General features: G+C 35.4%; 1 protein-coding gene across 1 annotated transcript in view; it reads right to left on the bottom strand.

The window, feature by feature from the left end:
* Nucleotides 1-25,464, bottom strand: part of CACNA2D3 (calcium voltage-gated channel auxiliary subunit alpha2delta 3) — a 397,438-nt gene that overhangs the window by 245,868 nt on the left and 126,106 nt on the right. The window contains exon 5 of the mRNA XM_062008364.1: nt 1,640-1,802. Coding sequence (XP_061864348.1) covers nt 1,640-1,802 — 163 coding nt within the window. The remainder of the gene's footprint in view (nt 1-1,639; nt 1,803-25,464) is intronic.

Raw genomic sequence — 25,464 nt, 5'->3', positions numbered from 1 at the left:
ACAAACCAGATCTCAGCAGTTGGAATACATTTAAATGATAAAAAAAAAAAAATCTGCAGCTGCAAAAAGTGATGAATTTGGCTGGTTTGAATTAGACAAAAGGGAAACAGAAATAATCATAGAGTTCTGTCTCCCCCATCTCTACCAGCAGGCCCTGTGTTACAGGTCAAAACAAGATACAAGCCCTTTGACTTTGGCCTTTAACTGTAATTAATCGGGATATAATATATTCTATATGTAGCAGTACTACATATTATGTAACTTAAGGTCCTTTAGTTTTACTGCTCTCACTAACTAACCATTCACGTTAGTTGTCTTCTCAAGAAAAAAATTATATCCTGACCCCTGTAGCCCTTTGCAACAGTACCTTTTTCTTTTTCTCCTTAGCAACTCTATAATGAATTAATATATAGCCAGGTTCAGTTTAAAAAAATATTAGTATTTGCACAAAAAAAAATTGTTTGGCAGCTTTAGAAGCTTTAAACATTTTCCAAACCTTTTCAAAATATCCTGCATTAACCATTTCACAGTCTTTCAAATACTCTTCAGGAAGTTTTGTTATTTTATAATACCTAATTTTAGATTTCAACTGTTCAATTTTTTTTTATTCTCAAGATTCTCAAGTCTGAATTATAACTTCAAAAAGAAGCTGTCATATCAATTCCTTCCCTTGCCAGCTCAATCTATTCAAACAAATTCTCCTTCCGTTTGTGATTTCACAATGTCCTTGCATGGATTACTACAATTGCTAGCCTGGAATGTATAACGAAGAAAGCATTTAATGTATTTCAAGCTGTCTTTTAGTACAGTTAAAACACGGAAGAAGAACCAGATAATGAGATTAGGCAGTGCTCTACAGACCAATGACAAATATACTGTAGACACCGTTCAGAAACTTTGGCACTTCTCAATTTTTATTATTGGCTTGAGCAAAATAAATAGATGATTTCTGCATTAGTACAGTAAAATTACAAAATTCTGTCGTCTGATCAAAGGGAAGAAACAAAAGAAAAATTAGTAAAAATGTACCTGAGTTCAGCTCGTATTCCTATTTTTTTTTACCTAAATTCATCACTCCTCATATCAAATGTTGTTTGTTAGTGCTATGTGCTATCCAGAACCTATGACAAATAGGCAGGGAAGTAGAAATTTTAATGTAGTTTATTTCTCTTAAATATTAACTGAAAAATCACAGCAGCTGTGTATACAGTCACACACAGCTAGAATTATTCCCAGAAGCTTGAGAGTACACATCTAACAATATATTCTTCTCCCCTTTACCCTATATCTTTCAAAGACACTTCCAGCTCTCAAAGACAGAATGTAACTTGAAAGTGACAATGTCAAATCTGTTCAGTTGATTTGGAGATTCCAGAAAATAATTCATAAGAATAAACATACTCTGCCATATTCTGTGGCAGCAGGTCTAATATGCAAATCACTGAAAACACTAAGTTGCCACAGAACAAAAGATATTACCAAACTGTTATAATTTAAGCATTCTTCTGATGAAATTTCAGTTTAATTGCAAACTGGAAAACATATATAATATGTAGGTAATCAACAGCTTAATTTTAGAAGTGAAGTAGTTCCTACATTTGGACTGTGGAATGATGAAATAGAACAGTTCTTTTCTTACCCTTATTGTACATATTGGTTGGTACTTGGACATCACTCAGACTGATGTTCACAGGTAAGTTATTGAAGTGGTCATTTGGCACTAGAATGAACTCCTTGCCCAGCTCCAGATAGTTTCCTTCTTCATCTCGTTCATTTATGAGTACAGCATTGAAGTACTCATACTGCAACAAAACAACACATGGAGTATTCAGAATTCAAATTCACCATAAAAGGTCTGAATATTTTAACAGATCAATTCAATGATCAACAATTACATCTCCATCTCGAATAGAACATATTTTTTATCTCTCAGATTTCCTCTATACTCCTAGTACAGGTACATTTCTGAAATCAGATTTATCAATACATACAAATAAAATCATGTTACCTCAGATTTCGGTCTACCCTTGAAAATGTTAAGGGCAGCCCAACAAACATCCTGATTATAATAATGTCTGCATTATTAATACAAAGCTTTCTAGACTTAAATAGTTCCATGGATCATTATTTAATGATGATCTCTCTGATAAGCTTATTTCCATCAGTTCAAGTACTCGTCAGTGCTGAACTTAGGCTTTAACAAAGTAAAAGTGTTTTTACTTCACAGGAATATTAACTACAGCTGTTGCTGCTTACTTAATTGTGTACTGACTGACATTTCCTAATGAAAAATATTTGCTTTATGCTGCACTTCACAAATGCACATCACAGTAGGTTTTGTAAAATTATGCATACTTTAATATGGACACGTAAACTTAGCAGTGATTTATTTTCAACAAGAAATTGACTGCCCGTTACAGATTCCTGAAGAGTATTTGGCCTATTTTTAACAGAATTATAACCAGATAAGCAAAAGCAATTTAGATAAAAATATTGATTTCTTTATGACCTAGTTTAACGAAAAATTCTATCAAGCTTTCAAGGCAACAAACATTGAAGAGTGCTTTTTAACCTCTTAAATAACCTTAACCCTTTGCAACAGTTTCTGATGTGTTTCTTAATTGAAAGAGACTGAAGTTCAGTGTCTTTGAAAATTCTCATTAATTTAAATATGAGTGTATGCCCTAACTATCCATTTGAAAGTAAATCAATATAGATCATATCTAGATATATATCTGTGCATTCCTAGATCCCATATGTCTATATAACCTGTACAGGAATAACTATATTATACCATTTAAAAAGCTAAAACATACCAGTAAGTACAAAAACTTTAAAAGCTTTATGAATGCACTATACAACTCATTGTACTAAACAATAATTAGTTAAAATCTTATCATCTATAAACTTCTATTAACAGGCTTGAAAATTTACCCACTATCTTAAGTAGAGGCTTACTGGAAAACCAGCTTTCCATATTCTGCTTTTTTAGGATTATAGCAGAAGACAAAAGAAGTCCTTTTGTATTAGGTAGATTTTGAGGATCTTCTGTACAGGACAGAAAAATTTACACAAATGTTCCACTTACTATTAATCACATATAACAAAGACTGATACACATCTGTATTCAAAAAATCAATTTAGCAGAAATTAGTCTGACACAATTAAACATTTGACCTTAAAGTTATTTTACTTTAATTGTTTTACACTGAGATGAGCCAAAATATCTACTGCATACATCTCATGAATACATATAGTTATTGAACCCTAAAATTCTGGGAAAAGACCACAGTAGTCTGTTGAGGTTTTTTTCTCAAGAAGCCATAGGTAAAGAGTAGAGAGATAATTTGTCTAATTTCATTAATAAATTCCAAAAGTTATTTGAATTATCCTGCACCCTCACAGATGTCACCCTGCTCTACATCATTTGGGGGATTGTCACTGTTATAGATTTGACTCTTCTCATACCAAAACCAAAAGCATGGAGAAACGTGATCATTTCCAAGAAACGCTCGTTCTCATTTTATCTGGGAGAAGCCTTCTCCATCTCTGCTTATTATCCAGGTTTATCATGGATCATTAACTGCACTGCATGCCTGTCGCCCACATATGACAGCAGCTTTTTCAGTTTACCCTTTCTGCAAAAGCCAGACAGTTGGCAGAAGACTTGAAAGCTCCACTCGTGTTTCCCATTTTAGTAAGAAACAGAATATTCCTTCTAACATTAAGGCATCCACTAATGACTGTTGTAAAATGCAATTCTACTCCAATTCCAAGCAAGGAAAAAGCTGTATATCTTTTCCATGATATATAAGATAATAGCTAAGTCTAGAAGAAAGGATGATATTCCATCCCCTGGGAGCACATTTCATGTTTCTTTCTTCGCAATCATCCCTCTCTTCACACCCCCTGGAAGGCTAAATTCCATCAGGGTTAGGATGATTTTTTAATCTTGTTTCAAAACCACTTTCTTTGTTGTTCTTAAAGACATGGGTTTGTTTTCTTTTCTCTCTGTTGAACATGACATCACCTCCACAACTCCTGGAGCTACAGATAAGCAATTTTATTGCTTTCATGACACTTCTTGGCTCTGTAATTCTTATCAGGATTGTCATAGAGAAATCAAAGAGGGTTTGCTTTTTTGGTTTTTTTATAAAAAGACTATCACTGAAACCATTCACAACACCTAACTCCATATTCTAAAACAAAAGTTGCATTTAAACATCATTCTTTAAGCAAAAGGTGAATACATTTGGGGATAGCAGATTTTGTACTAAAATATGTAGCAAGGTACTGCTCTCCTTTAACAGAATTTGAGTTATGTATCACGGAATAACTTTTACAGCAATTCAACATACAGTCTTAGTGACTTCAAGGATGTAAATTTCCTTGGTCATTGATTTTCAGAGAAAATATATTAAAGTAAATCCATCTGGGATTCTGACACTGCATTTGAGATAATGCCCAAGGGAAAGTGGATAAAGTCCTGTTTGCTGACAACACAAATACTCTACTTGCTAAGCTCCAAGAGAAAATTACTTCAATTTAATCTTGTCAATGGGGGTCAGTCTTTGATGTAACCTTAACTAGGTGAGTTCTGAGTGCACACAATATAACATGCCTAAAAAGTTATTAGTCTGAAAAATAACGTAATTATCCAGGTTGGGAGCACAGCAAAGCTCTACGGTGACTTGGCCAACAGGTGAGTTTACACTAACCTCCTAGATAGACTTGTGTCATGGTCAATGAACTGGAGAAAAAGCATTCAAAGGAAATCTCATTCATGTAACCTATTATATGCATCTCAAGATCTAAACATGAACGTTTAAACTTTTGTGCATTTTAATTTGCTCAAGTAAACACATTGGAGAGTTTGTTTATGCATTTCTTAACAGCACCTGCATCATTCTGAATATTTGATGAGGGATTTTGAAAGATCCCATTGTATCCTAAGAGTTAGAGCAAGACCATAAAAATTGAGGACAAACAGTAATCATAGCTTTCATGTGATACTAATATTTTACCATTGTGAAGAAAGCCTTCCCTATGCAAGTCAATATAAACTGATCAGTGTTGCTCAATAGAACAAGCACTGGACCATTCTGCCTCAACAAGGAGCTGAACACGTTTGAGACATCTGGAAGAATCATATTGCTATAGTCTGCAGAACCTTGGGCTGCTGTAAAATACAGATAACATCACAGCAGACAGAGCCTTATGGAGATGTTAGGAGACTGATCACAAAATTGTTTCTTAGGTTCATCCAGACTGACTAGCAAAGGCAAGCTTTGTTTTAAAACACTGTAAGATTCTCTCAACCACCAAACAAAGGTGTATGCTGTACAATCACTCAGGATGACTGCCCCACATATACACTGATAATAAAAACTAATTCATTCAAAAGGTATCATCGAAAACTTGTGGGCAAGTGCCAGGTTTGTGGCATACAATGAGAATCACAGGGAAAGATTACAGGGCAGAACTGATCTGTAAGGAAAGAACAAAACTTGATGTCATCTGTTCCAGTTTATTTTGGCATAAAATCTCAACTAAAAAAACACCTTGATGACAATGGATACTTTGCTGAAACAAACATCAGTAACTTAGATATAAGACTGAGAAATTCTGCACATCTTGGAGATTGTAAATAGATACCTTGTGATGCTTAAATTACCGCTCAAATATTTGTTGACATTGTAAAGAGCATATTTATTTAAATATACATATTTACAATTTCATTTAAAATACACATTCTAACACAAATTGCCTATGCAACTTAAGAGTATACTTGGCACATATCAGTAGGTCTCATGATATTTTAATATGAATGTTTTTTAATAGTATGAAACAATGCAAACCATTATTCTAGTTTGACAGATTTTTTAAAATGCTGTCTTTACAAATATGATTATCTTACTGTCTTAAAATAGGATAAATAAATAACACTTTATTATAGTTTAAAATCAATTATATCAGCATGTAAATTGATAATACATCAAGGTCTCTGAGGTCTTGTAAGGATTAACTGATTCAATGAAAGTGGCAAGTAGTATGTAATTATGGTGGATATAAATTATTCACTGAAGTTAAAAATAATCACTTTAAGTTACAAGTTTCAGATGAAACCTCTTTTTCCTTTACAGATTAAAACTTTTAAAATATATGAGTTTACATACAAAAGCTCTCAAGATTCCACTCTTTGTCACAAGGCTGAACAAAATCTCTTTGCTCACTCTTAAATTTAGTAAATACAAGAAGGTAGGAGGAAAGACTTTCATAACAGGCTTTCAGCTTGACATTTCAGACACCTGTATGACAAGCTTCAAAGCAGATCTAATGTTTTTGCTAGGCCTAGAAATACAAGTATTTAGTGTGTTCATTTTCACACGAGGCAAAGTCTTGCAGACTTTTTGCATTTATAAAGATACACAAATGATACTATATGTATGTTAATGTCAGCCCAATAATACTGAATGAGGGAATATTTTCATTACAGGAATCCTTCACTTCTCTTTAAACCCCTGTACCGAGCTAGTGAACAGCAAGAACAACTTGTATAAAATAACACTGTAAAAGAAAATATTAAAAATACAGACGTGTTTCAAAATCAATGCAGTAATATTTTCTAAACTTTTCCATCTCACCACCAAGTAATTAATGACTGGCACTCGATATAGAACACTGAAAAAACCTTGCCATACAGTTTAAAACATGCTATAGAAATAGAAAACCAAACTATTTCACAAACAGATAAGCTGAAAAGTTTTAAAGTTAAATCAGTGTAGTTCCATGCATGTTGAGCTCAGCTGACACATTCAGGTTGATGACAACCTCAAGGCTGCTTTTAATTATCAGTGGTGACTTATCTGACTGCTTTGTGCCTTTTCACAACCATATGCCCTAAGTCCCTCATTCCTACTTCCAAGTAGAAAGAAAAACATATTTCTCAGGCTCTATATCTTCTCTGACTCCCATGAGAAGCAACTTTAACCCAGACTCTTCATAGTCTAAGGCATGCATACAATACTGCTGTCTCCTCGACAAGACACACTCAGGGACAATAGACAACCTATATATAGTGTTTTGCTTGGTTGGGGGTTAATAACTATCCCTAATAAACCAGAAAGTAACAAGCAGTTCATATCCAGCAGTTGACAGCTTTTGAAAACTAACTGTGGCTCTGAATGATGAATTAAATATGTACTTTACCAGATTAGGTTTTTTTTCATACCAACAGGGGATAATCAAAATAATTAAATACTGGAGAACTAACAACAGAACAAAATTTCATGGTGCTCCCTGCAATTCAAGGTTTGTTTTGTCACTCCTAACCACCCACTGTACACAGAGGAGGTTAAATTAATATTATTGACTACACAAAGGAAAGCAAAAGAACACGTGCAAGATTATTGAATTTATTTGGGAGTAAAGTGAGAGATGAGATGTTGAGCAACTGAACGTATACAAATCCTCTTCAAATGATTAATGACTCTCTGATGCAATATATGGGTCAGCTAAGCCCATAGTTAAAACAACAAGATTGCAATAATGAGTTAATTTAATAAAAGAAACACGTCTTCAGAGTCACAGGAAAAAAAAAATTACAATGGAATCTATTTTATTCATAAAAATCAATTTAAAGCACTTAAAAAAAAATCATGCTAAGAGCAGCATGCCTCCCTATAGGATTATTGCTGAAATTCAGGTATTGCTTCTCTGTTCTTTACAGTGCTGTTTTGCACTGATTATATGAATCAAGTACCAAAAAATAAAATAGAAAAGAATTTTATGTGTCATACATAGTCCTGGATATAGAAGCAGAATTTGCATAAACCAGTCAAGGCATATTTGCCTCAAATACTAGTTTATATTTGGACTAGGAGTTAGGTTGAGGAGCAGGGCAGAAGGTAGAAAGAGAGGCAGGTTAAGAGCTTAGATATTGCAAAATACTTATGTGGGTAAAATGAAAACCTGCACACTATTCATTTCCTGAACTTGTGAGAATGAGTGGTATAGTCCAAAACTTAAGATTAGGAAATATAAAAATGGTTTATATTTTCACTTTTAACTATTTTCACACCAAGTAAGGACAGCCTAATAATGATAAATATAACACTGACAATAAAGGAACACATTATATAAACTGAACTTATCAGAAAAACATCCTGGAACTATCTGAAACCTGTACAATCATTTCTTCACTGTATTAAAATCCCTGATACTCCTGCAACAATTTACTAGCATGGTTACTGAGCTGTAGACTATGTTGCTATTTCACTCCTACATATAACTTCAGAGTTATGGTCAAACCATATGTCATGGGTTTGTGTGGAGACAGGTTTTGCTTGGTAACAAGGGTAGGGGACTGCAGTGCTGCCACCATAAGCAGTTTTTGTAACATTCCCGGCTCTGAAGTGGACTCACTTGTGGCTCCGTTGGGCCAATCTTGCACCTCTGCCATCAATTATTTCAGAAGAAATATCTGCAACAGAAGATGAGGTGGAAGAGAGACAAGTGGATGCTGTACTTAGGGAATCAGTTCAGTGGTTAATAGGGCTAGGACAAAGATTGGACTCAATGATCTTAAATATCTCTTCCAGCCAAAACAATTCCATTATAAGATGGAGGCAACCACATATGGACCCCACAGTCAGAGAAGCAGGAAGGAAGAAGGAGTGCCAGATCCGAGAGCCCCTTGCAACCCATGTAGAGCAATGGTAGGACTGTTAGTCACCAGCACTACCAGGTGAGTGCATCTGGGTGGGCAGGACACCATGTGAGGAGGTGGCCACGGCACAGGCTGTGCTGGAGAGCCTGTGGGCCACAGAGATACACACAGGAGGCAGAGAAGAGCTGCAGCCCTTGGGATGAACGCACAACAGAGCAGCTCATGCAGGGCTGCTTGGCATGTGAGGGACCCTGCACTGGAGCAGCTAAGACCAGCAAGGACCCTGCCTGCCCTGAGGCAAGACACGTGTCAGAAGCCATTGGGAAAGGATGACTGAAATCCCCATTCCCTGCCCCCCTGCGCCATTCAAGGAGGGAGGAGGTAAAGACACCAGGAACAGGGCCCTGAGACCAGGAAAAGAGGAAAGGTGGGCAGAAGGTAGTCTTAAAGGGCTGGTTGTGCTCTTCATCATCATACAGTGTTGTTTTCTGTCTGCTAGGTCTTTGGTTGGTAGTGGATGATATTATTTTCTTCCCCAAGCTGAACAGTCTTGTCTGTTTTGCCTGGGATCATAAAGTGGTGAGTGAATCCTTCCTGTCCTTGGGGATTCCAAAGGCCTTCAGTACTTTTCTCTTTCATCTTCTTGTTGGGAGATGGAGGAGTAAACGAGGTGTTTTGTTACTGGATGGGCCTAAACTGTGACACCATAGCATAGTTTTAGGGTCTGGGAAAGCAACTGAAGGTGGTATTTAGATTTTCAAAAACATTACGATTTTCCATGTTCCAGATGTAATTTGTGTGGCATTTTATATATTCTGAATTAACAGATATTTAGAAGAATTTAGAAAAGATAATCAGGCAAATCAAGGCAACCAAAGACATAAAATTCTAGTTTGAAACCCATCATCTGGGTATTGGGATAACTGGTAGTTTTATGCATCATCTACTCCACCATCCAGCTCGCTTCCAACCCTTGTTTACAAGCATTAGAAGTGCAGGCTAAAGAAGTGGGAGAGATAACATCTTCCAAAGACTTTGAAGAATCTAAGAAACGTTTCTAGGAAGGGCCTCACATGAAACGTCTGCTGAGAACTGAGGAAGTCACCAGTGGACAATAGCAGTCCAAACTGGGTACACAGTGTCTCTATGCATTTTCCTCAGCTCAAAGGTAAAGATCACACACGTAGAGGCCTCTCAGACATCCAAACAAATTGAAAAACATTTTGCAGCTCTCTTTAGTTACTCTCTCTAAACATCCTAATTTCCTGTTTCACTGCTCCCTTCCTGTCTTTGGTAAAGAATAAATCGAAAACAACAAGACATGAGAGGGAATACATTCAGTCACAAATGAGTTTGAAATGCTCATCTACTAAAAAACATGAAGAACCCTTCATTCCTACCAGATGTTTATCTAAGATTCTTCATCTTTTGTTACCAGATCAAATGAAGAACAACATTTTTAAGGACACGTACAAAGATTTTTTTCTTAATTGTTACTATCTTCTTAATGGAAAACATGCTATGCAGATAGATAAATTCCCCTGCATGTGTCTACATTGAAGGACAAAAGTTGAATGTAGAAAAGATTATATAAGTTGTTAATTATGCTTTGCAGGAAACTCCTACATGCCTTTAACCATTTATTGTAGAAATTAAGATTACTAGTAATATATTGTACTGCCTTATAGAAAAGATTTATCAGTTTTTAATGTGTTGGATCTGAGCTTATTGTCACAGCTAAAAAAAAGCATTAAAACATCATACTTAACATTTTGTAATGTTTATTTTAAATGGTAATTACTATGTTTAGTGTATCTTACTTCCATGCTTGCTCCATTTCAAGTCTATGGCAAAAATGACATGTTGCGCCCATAGCCTTCACAGGCCATAAGCCGTCTAACCCCTGCAATTCTGTGTTGTCTTGAACAAAAGGCTTAACCAACTGGAGAAAGTATTGGAAATAATGAAAAACTTGTGACGTTGACCCAAAGGCTATTAATGCAGGCTTCCTGGACATCAGTTCACTACACAGATGACTTACTATATGTAGATTCCAATGGAGAAATTACACTAGATATTGTTACACTAGCCGTCAACTGACAGGAAGAGATCCTGTCTCCTAAATAAGGTGCCATGAAAGCACTTCATTAAGCAACCAGCTTGTCATTGGCTATTTTGTTGAGATAATATATAAAGTGACTAGACCACGCAAGGATCTGAACAGTACATAAAATATATCATAAAAAAACCTTGAAATGTAATATACATCTCAGCCATTTACAGAACTGTAGTTTAAACAAACATAGAGACCTGAACCAGACTTACAAACTTTAGTTACAAAAAACATTTTCAAAGACAGAAGGACTTATGGTAATGAATACCATTCAAAATGCCTAGTGTAACACACTTAAAACAGAATCTTAAAACAGAAAACATCTTAAAACAGAAATATGCCACAGATAATTCCTCAGCAGGCATTCAGGTACTTAAGAGTACAAATATGAGCTTATGATCTATATGCTGATATTGAAAATTTGCAGTTTGCTTGTAGCAAAGCTGATTGAGAATAATGAAATGGCATCCTTGAATTCTCTGTAGTTCCCATTGTGAATATTACTGTATTTAGAAAGAGTTTTAAAACAGGAAGACTTACTATTAATACATGATTATTTTCTAATCAGAATAATGTGTCTACTTCCATATATCCTGTGTGTTAATCACTTTACAAATTACTTGCCTATTTGTTGGCATCTTGGGTTCAGTTGGACAGTAACAAGTTTGAAGAAATTAAACATATTCAATTAAAAAAAGCTTCTCATCTCTGTTACAGCTACGTAGAGTCTTTGAGCTCAATGTGAATGGTGGTTGCTGCAGCTGAAAACAATAGCTGTCCCTACTCCTTACTTTACAACAGTCTCATTGAAGTCTTACTATTTGAGGCTCTGATATTAACTACAAATTAGTAGGTTAATGAAGTTCAAGCAAGAGTTGCAAAATTTTAAGTGTTGTTTCTGAATTTTTTCTCTCCCAATTCAACAAGACAGCAATTTCTTGTAGTTCAAAGTATAAAAGTCAAATACATCTCTATATTTCCATAATGAAATCTTGCTGAAAAATATTTGATTTTTCCATAAATCTTCAATCACTTTGTTTAAAAAATGCAGAAAAAACCCCATCCACCAGCAAATCACCATTTTGCATCTCAGTGGAGAGATCAATCTTGATTCCCTAGCTCTACAATGGGAATGATCACATTCGTCATTCTTGGAGGACTAAATCTGTGTGATAAAAAAAGCTCTGTGGCATTATTGGCCCTCAAAAGCACTACTGGCACTTCTGTATCAAACACTCTATGTAATATATACTGTCAACAATAATATAGAGTGATACTCCAGCTTCCCTATCTGAGCACTTAAAAGACCATATTGAAAAAGTCCTGTCTGAAGCTGTCATTTTTTAATGCAGCTCCTGCGCTTCATGATCATTCCCATTGGATGAAAACTTCACACAGTAAGGTGCATTGTATTGTCTAATTCCAGGCAAAAATACTAGTAACAGGAAGAATTTAGCTCTTTCTCAGATTTACCTGCTGAAATAATTTCATCACTGTAGTCAGGCCATGGTTTTATTTTTGGCAACAGCAAAGTACTTGCATTTGGCCTAACGTTTAGAGGCAAGCTAATCAGAGCATCATTGAGAATGATAAGTAATAAGACAGCTTTCTAATAGGTTGTTAATATCTATGAATTTGTCTCACTTGTGTGGATACAGGCCAGAAGATATTCTAGAATAGCTAAAAAAAAAAAATACCCCTAACCACCAAACTCAAAATCAAAACAACTTACTTTTCAAATTTTCTACCAAACCAATAGCTTAAACACCACCCGGAGCCACAGAGTTGGTGAAGCTCGTGTTGAAATTATAAACGTCAAAAGGCTATGATTTGCTTCAATCAAGCGCCTGTGTTTAATTTATTTATATTAAGCTTCCACATTTCTGAAACATGGTTTCACCCAACTGCTTCCCTAGGAGTGTAAATCACCATCAAAGTACACAAGAGTAAATCTGCAGAACATAACTGGGTTTGAATATGACGCACAGCAAACAATTGCAAAAGCACAAATACGGAATCATTGTCAAAGCTGCTCCAGGCTTGGAAGTGTCTTCACATTTTTCCACAGTTTACACAGGAATTTAGAATGTTGCAAGTATATAATTAGTATTAGATGTGATTAATTCATACTGTGGGAAAATACCAAAAGAACTGAAATACAGCTCTATGAATCTCCATTCTCTCCACCCAAACTGCAATCAAGCATATGCCTATTCAACTCTCTGAACATACTGCCAGAACTCAATTTTGGGAGCTGGCTTTTTTCTCCTCTGGCTGTAATACTGAATGTTTCATTTTTCAATGTCACACTATTTACTACGCACATATTTTAGTTATATCATTTCACAGTATGGTTCTACGGCTGGTCGGCTCACTGCTCTCCTTGTACCTCTTTTCCTTCATTCTTTTTCATTTCTTTCCCACAAGGCTGTTTGCCAAATCTTATTTGCTTGGATTTCTAAAATAAGTACAAACTGTTATCAGTTCTTTGAAATGCACATAATATAGAGTTCTAGGAAGAGTTGCAGGTTTCATCTGCATGGTTTGAGAAGAATCAGTTGTGATTTCTGCTCTAGTTCACTCTGGATTTTGCTCCAAGCTAAGAATCTTCAAAGTTTACTTTTTGTAATGGTGAAAACATGAAATTCAAATCTTTTTAGAATTCAATATAGAACAATAAATCAGTCCTCAGATAACTGCAGTGAGGCTCAAATTTGTTCGAAGAGTTCTGCAAACTTTAGCAAAATCTCATGGAAATTTAGCTTTTAATGATAGCTGAAGTCCATCAGTGTTTAGCATGGTTCCACAAGTTTTAACATAAGGTTTGCAAAACTTTGGCAAAATGCTTCCACTGGTGTACGTGCAACAAGTAGGAGTAACTCACTCCTATGTATACTCAGTTTCTGAATTTGGTATGTATTTCACCATGCTAAAATTAAGATAAATAAGTGATATAAGGAAGAAAGCATAGGAAAATAAATTATTACTTTGGTCCTACTCTGTCCAAAATTGCACATGTCTTCTGAAAAGATGATAAGTGACAAATATTTAAGTTTCATTCTCAAATCTTGCATTTGGCTTTAAATTTGGTGTGATCTCTTCTGTATTTAAGGATAGTTATGCTGTACAACACAGCCCAGGACAGAAACTCACTTCATACAGACACTAAAAAAAAGTGAGCTAGCTGTATTAACTTGCCTAGACAGTTAATTATCCTGAGTTAATTATCAAAATTAAGAGAAGAGCCTATGACATCAGAGGCAGACTTACACTACACAGATCTGATTTCAAGACTACAGCTAATCACCTCCTCATGGCACTATGTTGTGCCATGCAGATAGAGGAGCATTGTACACCATGTCCATCACAAAGGATGTCTTGGAAAAACTGAACTCAAGTGTTTGTAATAATTTTACCCAACATTTAGTTGTAAGGCTGTCTTTAACATGTCCTGAGCTATTTTCTTCTGCAGTCTATTGCTGTATGACTCCCTAAAAAGAAGCATTTTGTACATTGGAAATGGGAGGGAGGGAAATCAATTGTTATTGACATATCATTATGCTGTAATTTATTTATAAAAGTTTTTAATTCTAATCACAATTTACTATTCTGGTAATAAGTATAATTTTGATGATTGTAATAAATAAAATCCCTAATTCTTTACCAAGTTATTACTTACGTTAGCTAAAAAGCATGTAGATCACTGATTATATTAATAAACTCATCAATTATATTGCTGTCATTCTATAGTAAATATTTTTAACTAGGTTCAACATATTAAGGAGTGGAAAAACTCAGAAAAATGAAATCTGGTTCTTAATCAGATTTGTACTTTAACTTCACTTTTATCCAGTACTTATTGGCCTCTCAATTATACCTGCACTAACAGGGAATAAACCTCCTTTTCTCAGTTGGTCATGTATTCTCCCTTCTTCAATGGTCAGGGACCTGGTGTGGGAAAAGAGAGTGTGTGCATGCTGCCCAGGAGCTGGTGCTCCTTCAGCAGATGGTGGCTGTTGTGTAAAGCAGGCATCTGCAAACACTTGACACGCAGCTCTCCAAAGGAGGGCACAGGAAGAGGTTGGGGCATCCGTTTTTTCTATTGTATCTAGCAACAGGACAAGGGGTAATGGGTTGAAGCTGGAACACAAAAAGTTCTACTTAAATATAAGAAGCTATTTTACTGTGAGGGTGATAGAGGAGTGGAACAGGCTGCCCAGAGGTGTTGTGGAATCTCCTTCGTTCGAGGTCTTCAACGTCTGGACACATTCCTATGCGACCTGATCTAGGTGGACCTGCTTCTGCAGGGGGGTTGGACTAGATGATCTCTAAAGGTCCCTTCCAACCCTACCATTCTATGATTCTATGAACTGACAGCCATTACTCCATGCAGAGAAGCAAGCTAAATGCCTTCTCATTCTTCTGCGAGTCAATATAGCTTTGCAAGACATTTGTTTTCTCCAGGTACACTAAATGAGGACAGTCTTTAGAGAAGGCAGTACAAAGACTCTCTTTTCACCACCACCACTTAAATATTCATAGAAAAGGGAAGTAACGGGGAGCTTACTGAGAGGAAATTATAAAGCAAACATCTGATAGTAAGGGAGAACAGATCCACAGAGTCACTTTTAATAAATAACTGCTACGGTCCAAAGTGACTTAATAAAATCACAGACTAATTTAACCACATCCCCTTAACTTGCCCTTCAACAACCGCATGGTCAAGACAATGTATATAAACAGAGAGGTCAGCATTTCCTAATGACCACAAAAAGCTTCCTCACTGCAGTATTGCAGACAGACCATAGTTACAAGACTTGAGCGCTGAGTCACGGACTCTACCCTTCCCTACATGTGTAAGACATTAAGTGTTCATCACAGAAACTTAAATAAATTAAATCATTCCATTGAAAATGACAAAAAGAGAATTTTCCAGTTGTGCAGTTATTCAGAGATATGGAAGCAATAAAGTTAAGGTTCCACACGCATCCTCAGCTCTGTGCTTTGGTCTACATGTAGTTTGGTGGTTAATTCCATAAACCACTAATAGGATTTTTTTTTATAAGAACAAAAAAAAAACCTTTTTATCCACAGAGAGTCTATAAACTCTCCAGAAAGACAACTTTACTTCTATTTTCAAAGTCCAGTCTGCTCTTCACTCACACATTTTTCATGCAATTTTTCCTGCATTTACATATTTTGAGGTTCCAATCATATTTCTCTCCACAAAGAGCCCCACCGTCAGTTCCAGCCTTTAAGAATCTAATCAGGGTACAAAGGGCTTCCTCAATGAATGCATCTCTGCATTTTTCTATCAATACACAACATTCCACATATATCAGAAAGCACTCAGATAGATCTAAATCTAGCCTAATTGAATGTGCAGAAGGTCTTTATATGCCTAAAATTTTTCATTACTCAAGTCTTGTTATTCACAGGCTGTTGCAAGTTACTTACAAAATATACACTGTATCTTTCAAGTAAGTGACTTCCATTGACTCTGGCTAAAGTACAAGTAGTACTTCACTATAATTTTTTAGCAGATGTAGACAACTTTGGAACTAAAAAAAAGCTTAATATTTTAACTATGTATCAATTCGTTGGACAATACTTCCTTTTATAAGATTAAACAGAGAAATTCAAATGTACCATACTGAGGTCTGAAATATGCCTTGTGCAGATGAAATATTACAATTTTGTTATGTTGATGGTAATAGGGTTTTTTTAATTTATTTTTTTACTTTTCCTGTATTGTCTTAACTTCAGCATTTTTACACTTATTCCTTATCAACTACCTGGTTAAGAAAACCCTGAAAGACACAAACTGGGGGACAGGCATCTACAAGCAGGCAATTTGCATGAAAATGTCATGTCAACTTTAGCAGAGAGGTTGCCAATGGTAATATTGGAATATATAAGACATTCAAGAGCTTCCTACTTCATCTGATCTAAAAAAAAATGCAAAAGTGAAGTCATTTGCAGAATTTTTTTAAATAGATATAAAGCTTTTTGCACTGTCAACATCTGAGAAATCAATTAGAAACACAGATGAATGCACATGACAAAAGTTTATACATTCTACACAAGAAAAAAATGAGATATGGCACAACGTGGATTTGCAAGAGGCCTGTGACAGAAAACAGGAATAGGAATAGCTTTGGAAAGATTTATTAACAGGTGTAATAGTACTAAGGAGGGAATGAATACTATAAATAGGATCATACTGCAACTTTGATTAAAAAAAAAAAAAAAAAAGAAAAAATAGCTGAAATACCAAAGGAACATCTTTAAAGGGGCTTTGGGTGTGGGAGGGCACAGTTGGGTTTTTGAAACAATCATAAATACTCTCAGACTTGTGCTGGGATGAGACACGAGTGGCATCTAGTGGCTCCCAGTGTTATGGTTCTCATCCCCACCGTACAGCTGGGATGTGTTCCAGACCTGCTTTCCTACAGTATTCATTACAATCGTCTGGGCTGTAACTGAGTATCTGGTAAGTATCTTGCTATCAGAATTTGGGGGGGTGGGGGGGAACGGGGTGTTTAACATGTAAAGGAATAAGTGAAGAAGTATTATTCTCTGTTTATATGCACTGTGTTAGCAATTTAGCTTAGAAGCAAGAAGATGGGACTATTTACTTTTAATTTGGTAAAAAGAAACTGCATAATGTTTAAGAAAATATTAAGCATAGCTATAGGACCAAAAAGGATCTGTTCCTTATGTATGCATATGTTTGGTTACCACTGACTTCCAACTATAAAGAATATTAACAGAGCACTTTCATACATCATATACATGTTTGGTGACATTTTCCAAAATGTACTTAATACTCTTTTATGAGTTGCATATTTTTACTGTGAATTTATTGGAAAGAAGTTCCTCAATTGGGAATTTTGGAAATTCCTTGTAAGAAGAGACAATGTATTTGCAGGAACAGATTTCCTGAGAGTCATTCATATCTCCTGGGGCAAGATCACTTTGTTTATCAAGGAAAGGGTACAGTATTATGGTATTAGGAAGACTTGATGAGTTCTTCATCCAGGTTTCATTATGTATTATTAAACATTTGCAGTTAGAAAAATGTAACATTGTCTATGTGTAACTAATTAGGAACTTATGGTTTTTAAATTAAAGAAATATGTAGAGGTTTCTTTTGCAATGTGGAGTTGAGCTGAGAATACATAGCACTAGAGTATAAACTTTACTGCATAGTTCAAAAATTGTTCTTCTAAAACAGCAAATAAACAGGAAATTAAATTGTGTAGAATATTTCAAAATTAGTGTGAGATACTACAGACACTCCTGACTTCAAATATCATGACTGAAAAGGCCATTTAAGTAACCTAATCTGCTTTGCATTTGGAATTCTTATGTTTTTGGAAGTGTTCTCTAATAATACCTGCAACACATTAACAACACAAGTATAAGTATATATTAATTGATATTACTGTTTCTGACTAGGATGGCAATGCAAGCAAATGTTACAAATGCTGCTACTGTCATCAACAGTTCACAACAGAATGCAAGGAAGACTGGAATTACAATTAGCGTCATACATGATGCCGTTACACTAATATTTATATTTAACCCACATTTAATTGATTTTTTTCTGAATGTTATTAGATATAAACAATGATGGAATTTAAAACTTTTTCAAAATGACATAATGGATTAATATACAAAACTATGTGTGGTGGCAATCCATTGCCTTAAAGTTCAACTTACCAAAGGATCTATACACTTTAGAGGAGATTCTTTATCTTTTCAGTTTTCAAATTTTAAACTGAAATTTAAAGCTAAAACTTCAGTTTTAAAAATGAAACAGAAAATTTTTGCAGATTATTAGAAAGTACTTTGATTCTGAAAAACATTGATTGACATTCCCCAAGTCAAGGTTTTCTTCCTAAACTTTTGGTTAAGGAGGCTCACACTGGCTTAATACAGATGATAATTTGAAAGCTTGAATTTAAATACCAGGAAAATAAAGAATTTTGAAAGTGATAAGAGTTCCTATTTTCTATAATTTCCATAATAGAGCTGCTGACTTCCAACATAATACAAAGGAGATGTGTTGGCTCAACTTGATGGAACTATAAACTTTCAGTCTTAGTCTCAGTAAAGAAATTTTAAGATACAGACAAATGCAAAGCCTTAGCTAGTATATGATCTACATTGTGTACTTCTACATAGCATTTCTATTTCATCAATTTCATATTATTATAGTGTTGTAGCTCTTAAGTTCCCTATATCTGTCTTTTGAGTATTTAGAAGACATCAGCCATATGCTTTTTTGAAACATCCACAAAACTCAACATTTAAATTAGCTTTTATAAATGTATTTTTCCCCACTTAGGACAGCTAGACATAGTAGATCACTCATCAGACCTTCCCTGTAACCTTCAGATTAGGACAGGTTCTACGTCCAGGAGTTAAAGTACAGCTAAGTGACAACTGAAGGCCACTATTTATTTGTGGAACAAATAAATGGAACAGGACTCAGATATGTTAATTCAAATGTGTAACTGCTGTTAAACACATACATGTGATTACATGCTTGCATGCAGAGTAATCCCTGCTGAGTCTTCTATCTAAACATGAACAAAAAGACTCAGACAGATAGGCAGGGTACATCAGTAAGTTAGGTAATAACAACCATGAAGACAAGCAATACTTTCAGATGGCCAACCACCTTACTTGGATTGGTTACACATTAAGGACTTGGGGAGGGCAGGGGCAGGAAGAAGCAGCAGAGAATCATTCGTTAAAAATCCACCAAAAAAAACAATCCGAAAAAAAAAGATAAAATGTTATTAAAGTGAACATTTGAAATGTAACAATAGCCAACTCCCATCTGTAATGACCCATGAAACCCAGAAACAATGATTGCACTGATCTTCAGCAGTTGACTTTTGCCAAGTCCAATAAGCTGAAGGAACTGACCATCTGCAGAGACATGCACAAGTCCTGCCCTGAATGTGTGAATGACTGCTTTTGTTGAAGATGTGGAGACATGTTTTTAGTTAATGCAAGGCAGTTAAACTAGTAAAATGTTACTAAATCAATTGTATATCAGTATGCATTCTGGTATCACAGCAGTTACAGTTCAGCGTGTAGGGTAACAATAATGGAAAACAGAGTTTGCCATTATATATCATTAAAGTATAATCAATTACAGGAATCTGTTAGTGCTTTCCTTCAGAGAATCAATCACAAGGAAACACAATCTACTCAAATGTGCAGATAACAAATGGAAATTATTTTTAAAACAAGGTGATTGGGTTGAAAATATTTTTAAAAGATAAACTTTAACAGATTTCCTGACCTCATTTTATTAATGTAAAAGTCAAAATAGACAAAAATGCTGGCTTTACATTCCAAGAATGGAATATGAAACTTCCTATTAAATCTGGGCCTGGAGCATGTATTTTCCAGCCAATGAAAGATGGCATTTGCTGTATTCATTATATATGTGTACATATATACAATGATGTCACTGTTTACGGCACTATGAAGTCCAATTCAAAAACCACAGTTTTTATACTGTCCTTCTGGAGTTCACTTACACATAGGCTGAAATGCAGTACTCAGTCACAAGTTAATGTCAGAGCTTTACTAGAAGCACAGAGGTGCTGGTACACAGGGGTGAGCAGGCTTATGCACTTGAGAAGCTAGACAACCACAGTAACAGCCAATGCCACCATCAGACAAATTCTCAGCTGTGCATCAGATGATTTGTTCTGCAGAAATCAGTCAAAAGTAGAGCTGAACTGCAGTCTGAAAAGGTAACAAATGAAATAGCTTTGTATCCTGTAAATTCTTTCCTTGTCCCTCTGTCCAGATTTACCCTGATACACCAGGATCACTCCTGGTTTCCACAAATCACCTGGTCAAGACAAAATTGTACCAGCTGAAACACTTTAGACTTGACAACAATCCTGCTTCCCAGTTTTGTCTTCTCATACACAAAGGGAAAATAGGAACATCAGGTGAAAACTTGTGCTGGGATAGGATGAAGGGAGGGCATGACTATTGAAAGATTAGGAATAGGAGGAAAAAAAATGCTGTATGGATGGAAAAAAAGACTACAAAGGCTGAAGAGCTTTTACTTCAACCAGTTCAAGTGATCAAAAGCCTACACTTTTCAATAGCAAAATGAAAGCAAGCAATGTGTAAAATGTGCATTACCACAACTGCACACTGCTCTCTCCACCCTGTATCAATCACTGCCTTCTTTCATCAGAATATCCTTAATTTTCATTTAATTTCTCTACAAGCCCTGCAACACTGGTGCTTCCAGTACGTAAAAGGTCAAGGACTAGGACATTATTTGGAGAACATACAAAGCAAGGTATTTACCAAGAGACTGCAAGGAATTTTTTAAAAGTAATTAATATTATTTATCTATGGGAATAATTGTGAATGCTAATTGGGATGCTATTTTATGGAATTTGCTGCAGAACTTGCACCAGAAATGACAAACATCTGGGAATTCAAGTATTTTTGTAGTTCACTCTCGCCATTCTTATTTGCTGTGTTTCAATTAATCTTTAAGATATTTCTCATTCTATAATCTGTAACAGATCCCAAATACAGATCCCATAAAATCTGCAGAAAATTGCAATTCTGAGAGATGGAATGCGGGAAGGAAGAGGAGCAGCTACAGAAATTGAGCAATTTTTCATAACACTACCATCTTATATTTTACCTCCTTACTATGCCTTTTCATATCATTGACAATTTGTGGGTATTTAAAGCCTGGAAATTCGTGTCTCTGGGAGAACAATAATCACCTGACCTCTAGAGAGCTACTTCAATAGTCATTTACCTGTATGATTATTTCAGTCAAAATGGGGACTGTTTTCGAAAGGCAACATAGGATTTACCCCAATCACTGGGAGGTGTGTACTTTAATGATGGAGGTAGAGATGGTCAATCAGTGACACTAACACAGTGATATTTCATGGGACTATTAATTTCCTAAGTGTTTGCAGGGAACAGTTGGATCTCCAGTTACTACATGAATGCACTAGAACACACGATGCCTGTGATGGGGTAAGATTTATAGGGATCTGAAGTGGTACATGGTGGTATGAAAAATAGTACACAGCTTGCTAGGAAAGATCCTCATGTCTATAATCAACCAATAGCCAGACACTGTCAAATACAGGCAAAAACATACAAAGCAGCAGACTACATTGCCCATGGCAAGAAACTGAAGATAAATTAAGGCAGAACACATTTTCAATGAGCAGATCCTCGATATGCCTCCAGTCTTCCGCTGCTGTCAGCATGTAAAATGTGAAGTAAGAAAGGGGAGATCCTGCACCCTGGCGAGATGCAGAGTGTGACAGGAAAGAGAGAAGACCATGGAAAACAGTTTAGAGCTAAGCCAGAATGCCAAGGTCTTCCAGTGGATTGTGTAGAAAGGCTTAGAAAGCTCTTGGAATGTAAAAGACCTCCCACAATGATTCACAACCTCGGGTGACCTCTGTCCAGACCATTTTACCTCATCACAATTCCATACATCCTTTCCAAAGATCACAAACCCAGCATAAGCTCCCATAAGCCCTAAAAATGGTATTGGATCTCTTCACCTTGTGGCCAAACGTCCATTGTCTCTTCCAACATACCACATAACTTCCAGCATGACTTTGTTGCAAAATCCCATTTTTGCATATGATGCTGAAGGCTCTCAAGCTGACTTCATCAGCAGGAGCTTCACATACGCACAGAAGTTCCATTAAACGTTTAGATCCACAGTAATATTTCTCTGAACACATGCTCCTCATTTTAAAAAGCTAACTGAACACAGAATAAGAATTCAAGTCTCTTTTTCTATATCAAAATTGAATAGCCTAAAAGCTTTAGCTTTATAGCTGTTAGTTTAAATCTGAAATATGAAACATATAAAATGTAACATTAAATTAAGATCCTGCTATTGTAATGTTGCTTTGTTTTTTTCAAAATCAACTGCAACTCATTTAAACTTGGCCTTTGATTTTTCAGGAACATCCCATCACTTTTTCTAAGCTTCTGCCATAGACAAGCATATCCTCTGTTTTTTATTTCATGGGTTTATTTATCCATTGCACTTTGTTGCAATACCCCTGGGCCTGATCTTAAACACAATTGTTCACCAGGAGGGGACTTTTTGTTGATTTTTTTTTTTCAGCAGGACATCAGCCACAGCATAACACACAAAAAAAAAGTGATAAAGAGGTGTACATCAGTCAATATACATAAGGTTGAAACACATACTTTGAACAAAATTACTAAAACCTAACTACTAAACTCTACATGCATATAAAAATGTATAATTATTTTTTACTATCAGTCAAAATTGTACTAGTATGTAGAGTACAGTTCAGAAGATCATCCTTGCAAGTCTGAAGTTTTTATACATCATCATAGAATTGTTATATTTTTAATTTTTCAACTTTTCTATTAGAAAAAAAAATGAAAGTCATTAACTTTGTCCCCTGGCATTGATTTATCTATTCTGTTTTGTGCTATTACCTATTATTCATGGAAAAATAATTTCTACTATTTTTCAAAGTAATTTTTAAATATCTGAGTTTATAAGTCACCAATGACTACTTCACAAACAGGAGCTTTCAACTAACTATTAAACAAATATGCAAGTGTACTTTTATGATTAAAAAAAACTCCCACAGCTCACTGAATTCAGACAAATCCTGTATATTATGAATCGACCAACCACATGATTGATGAAATGATGCGTGAAAATAGAGGCAGAGGAAAAATAACCTACTTGAACCCAGAAAATTTTCAGACAATAATCATTACCAGCTTTAATTAACTTCAACACAAAAATGGGGGCTCCTTCTGTTCCAAGTTAATGAAGCTCAACACACAGACACTACAATTAGAGACAAAGCATAAGTCTTAAGCAAGTTGTATGTTAGGATTGAAATAACAAGCTTGGTATTTTAATTCTGTAGTCAGCAATTATGTGAGATTCAGAAACAAAGAAACAATACATGCAACTGAAGTGTTAAGGTACAAATGTAGCTGGTTTTCACTTAATATCTTTCTTACAAGCCAAAGAGAAGAAAGTAACATTTTCCTATAGTAAGCAGTATGTGTAATATCCTGGAAATATTTCCACTATTTTCATCTAAGATTTACTCACTTTCATACCACCAAAGTCAGAAATGTGACCTCATCTAAAGCTATGAACTGCTTAGTGACTTCTATCTTGGCTTTCTCATATATATTCATTAAATCTTTATCTATAATTCTGTTATTTTCATTTAAAATGATTGTTGTGTAGCAAAAGAGCTGCTCACCCACAAAAATGAATAAATCTAAATTACTTCCATCCTTTTCAATAATTTGCCTATTCCTAAATACCAGCTTGGAAGAATATGTGACCTTTAACTTAATCGCATCACCCAGCACTTCCAAAAAAAAAAAAAGCACAAAAAGAGGAAAGATGGTCTGCCATTTATTTCTCCCATTTATAGTTTATTAAACCTAAAGATAATAGAAAAAAGGTGGAAAAAAAGCAGAGAATGTCTGGACTGTAGTATCAGATATCACTGCTTATTACTGGCTATCTGCCTAGTAATCATAAATCCATAGGGTAATATTCTAAAATCTTTTGCTTTTCAGGTAGGTGTGAGCCAAAAAGAAAAAAAAAAAAAGTTTAATTTTCTATGAAGAGCAGAAAACAGCAAGCACAGCACAATTGGGTACCACGATGCATAAATATTCCTGATTACAAACCCTATCACATAAAGCAAACAGGAAGAGTTTGAAGCTAACAGTGTGTACATCATGCAAAAGGTATCTCTGTCCCAAAAGATAGATATCACATAGACTATGAATGAACTGCTCCAATAAATTATATTATTCCTCAGAGGGGAAAGGAGAGCAATGTTATAAACAGTGACTTCAGAAAACTGAGAACAATAAGACATTGACTTTCGCAACAGTGAATTAAGGTTCATTTTTTCCTGAGGAGAGCTCAGTATCATTGACCAATGAGCCTTATAAATAAAAACATTAACTCTGGTACTGTCTGCTCCTCAAAGCACCTTAGCATGTCATCCTTTCAACGTATCAGAAACTAAATGTAGACACAAAATATGTACAGGTAAGTACAGAATTCAATAGATGTTTCAAATAGATTCTTTAACATATACCTTCCAGACAGTTCAGAAAGCATGTGATTTTAGCAAACTACACATCTCAAATACACTGCTTTGATGATAGAGTGTGCGTCTTTGGTGTAGAATCCTTAAAAATCAGAAAACAACGTCTGTACATCATCTCCTCCTTGTGCTGTCTGATACATACTGAATATCCATAGATAAAGGAAAGCTAAGCCAGAGTAAAATTTTTCAATAGGAATCTTGATAGGATCAAAATCCCAAGAACTGTCACTTGCCTTTGGCATCATTTAAACCAGGGAGAGCTGTTTTGTTAAAACAGTCACTGAGATCTTGACAGGACTGAAGTACAAGTAAATCTGACTCCCTTTGTGAAATTGCTCAGTGTTGAGGGTAGGGCTGGTGCTAGCTAGGTAAAAGGCACAGGGCTCAGACTTCAAGGCACTAAGTAGCTGATCTTTTCTGCAGCATGAACTTAAAAGCTATTTGAAAAGCGTTTTCAGATGGTGACAAGCTCTTTTTTTTTTCTCAGAGAGGGATAATCACCA

Source organism: Colius striatus, chromosome 15 (assembly GCF_028858725.1).
Source record: "Colius striatus isolate bColStr4 chromosome 15, bColStr4.1.hap1, whole genome shotgun sequence".
Taxonomy (NCBI): Eukaryota; Metazoa; Chordata; class Aves; order Coliiformes; family Coliidae; genus Colius; species Colius striatus.
This window is presented reverse-complemented; position numbering and strand designations above follow the sequence as displayed.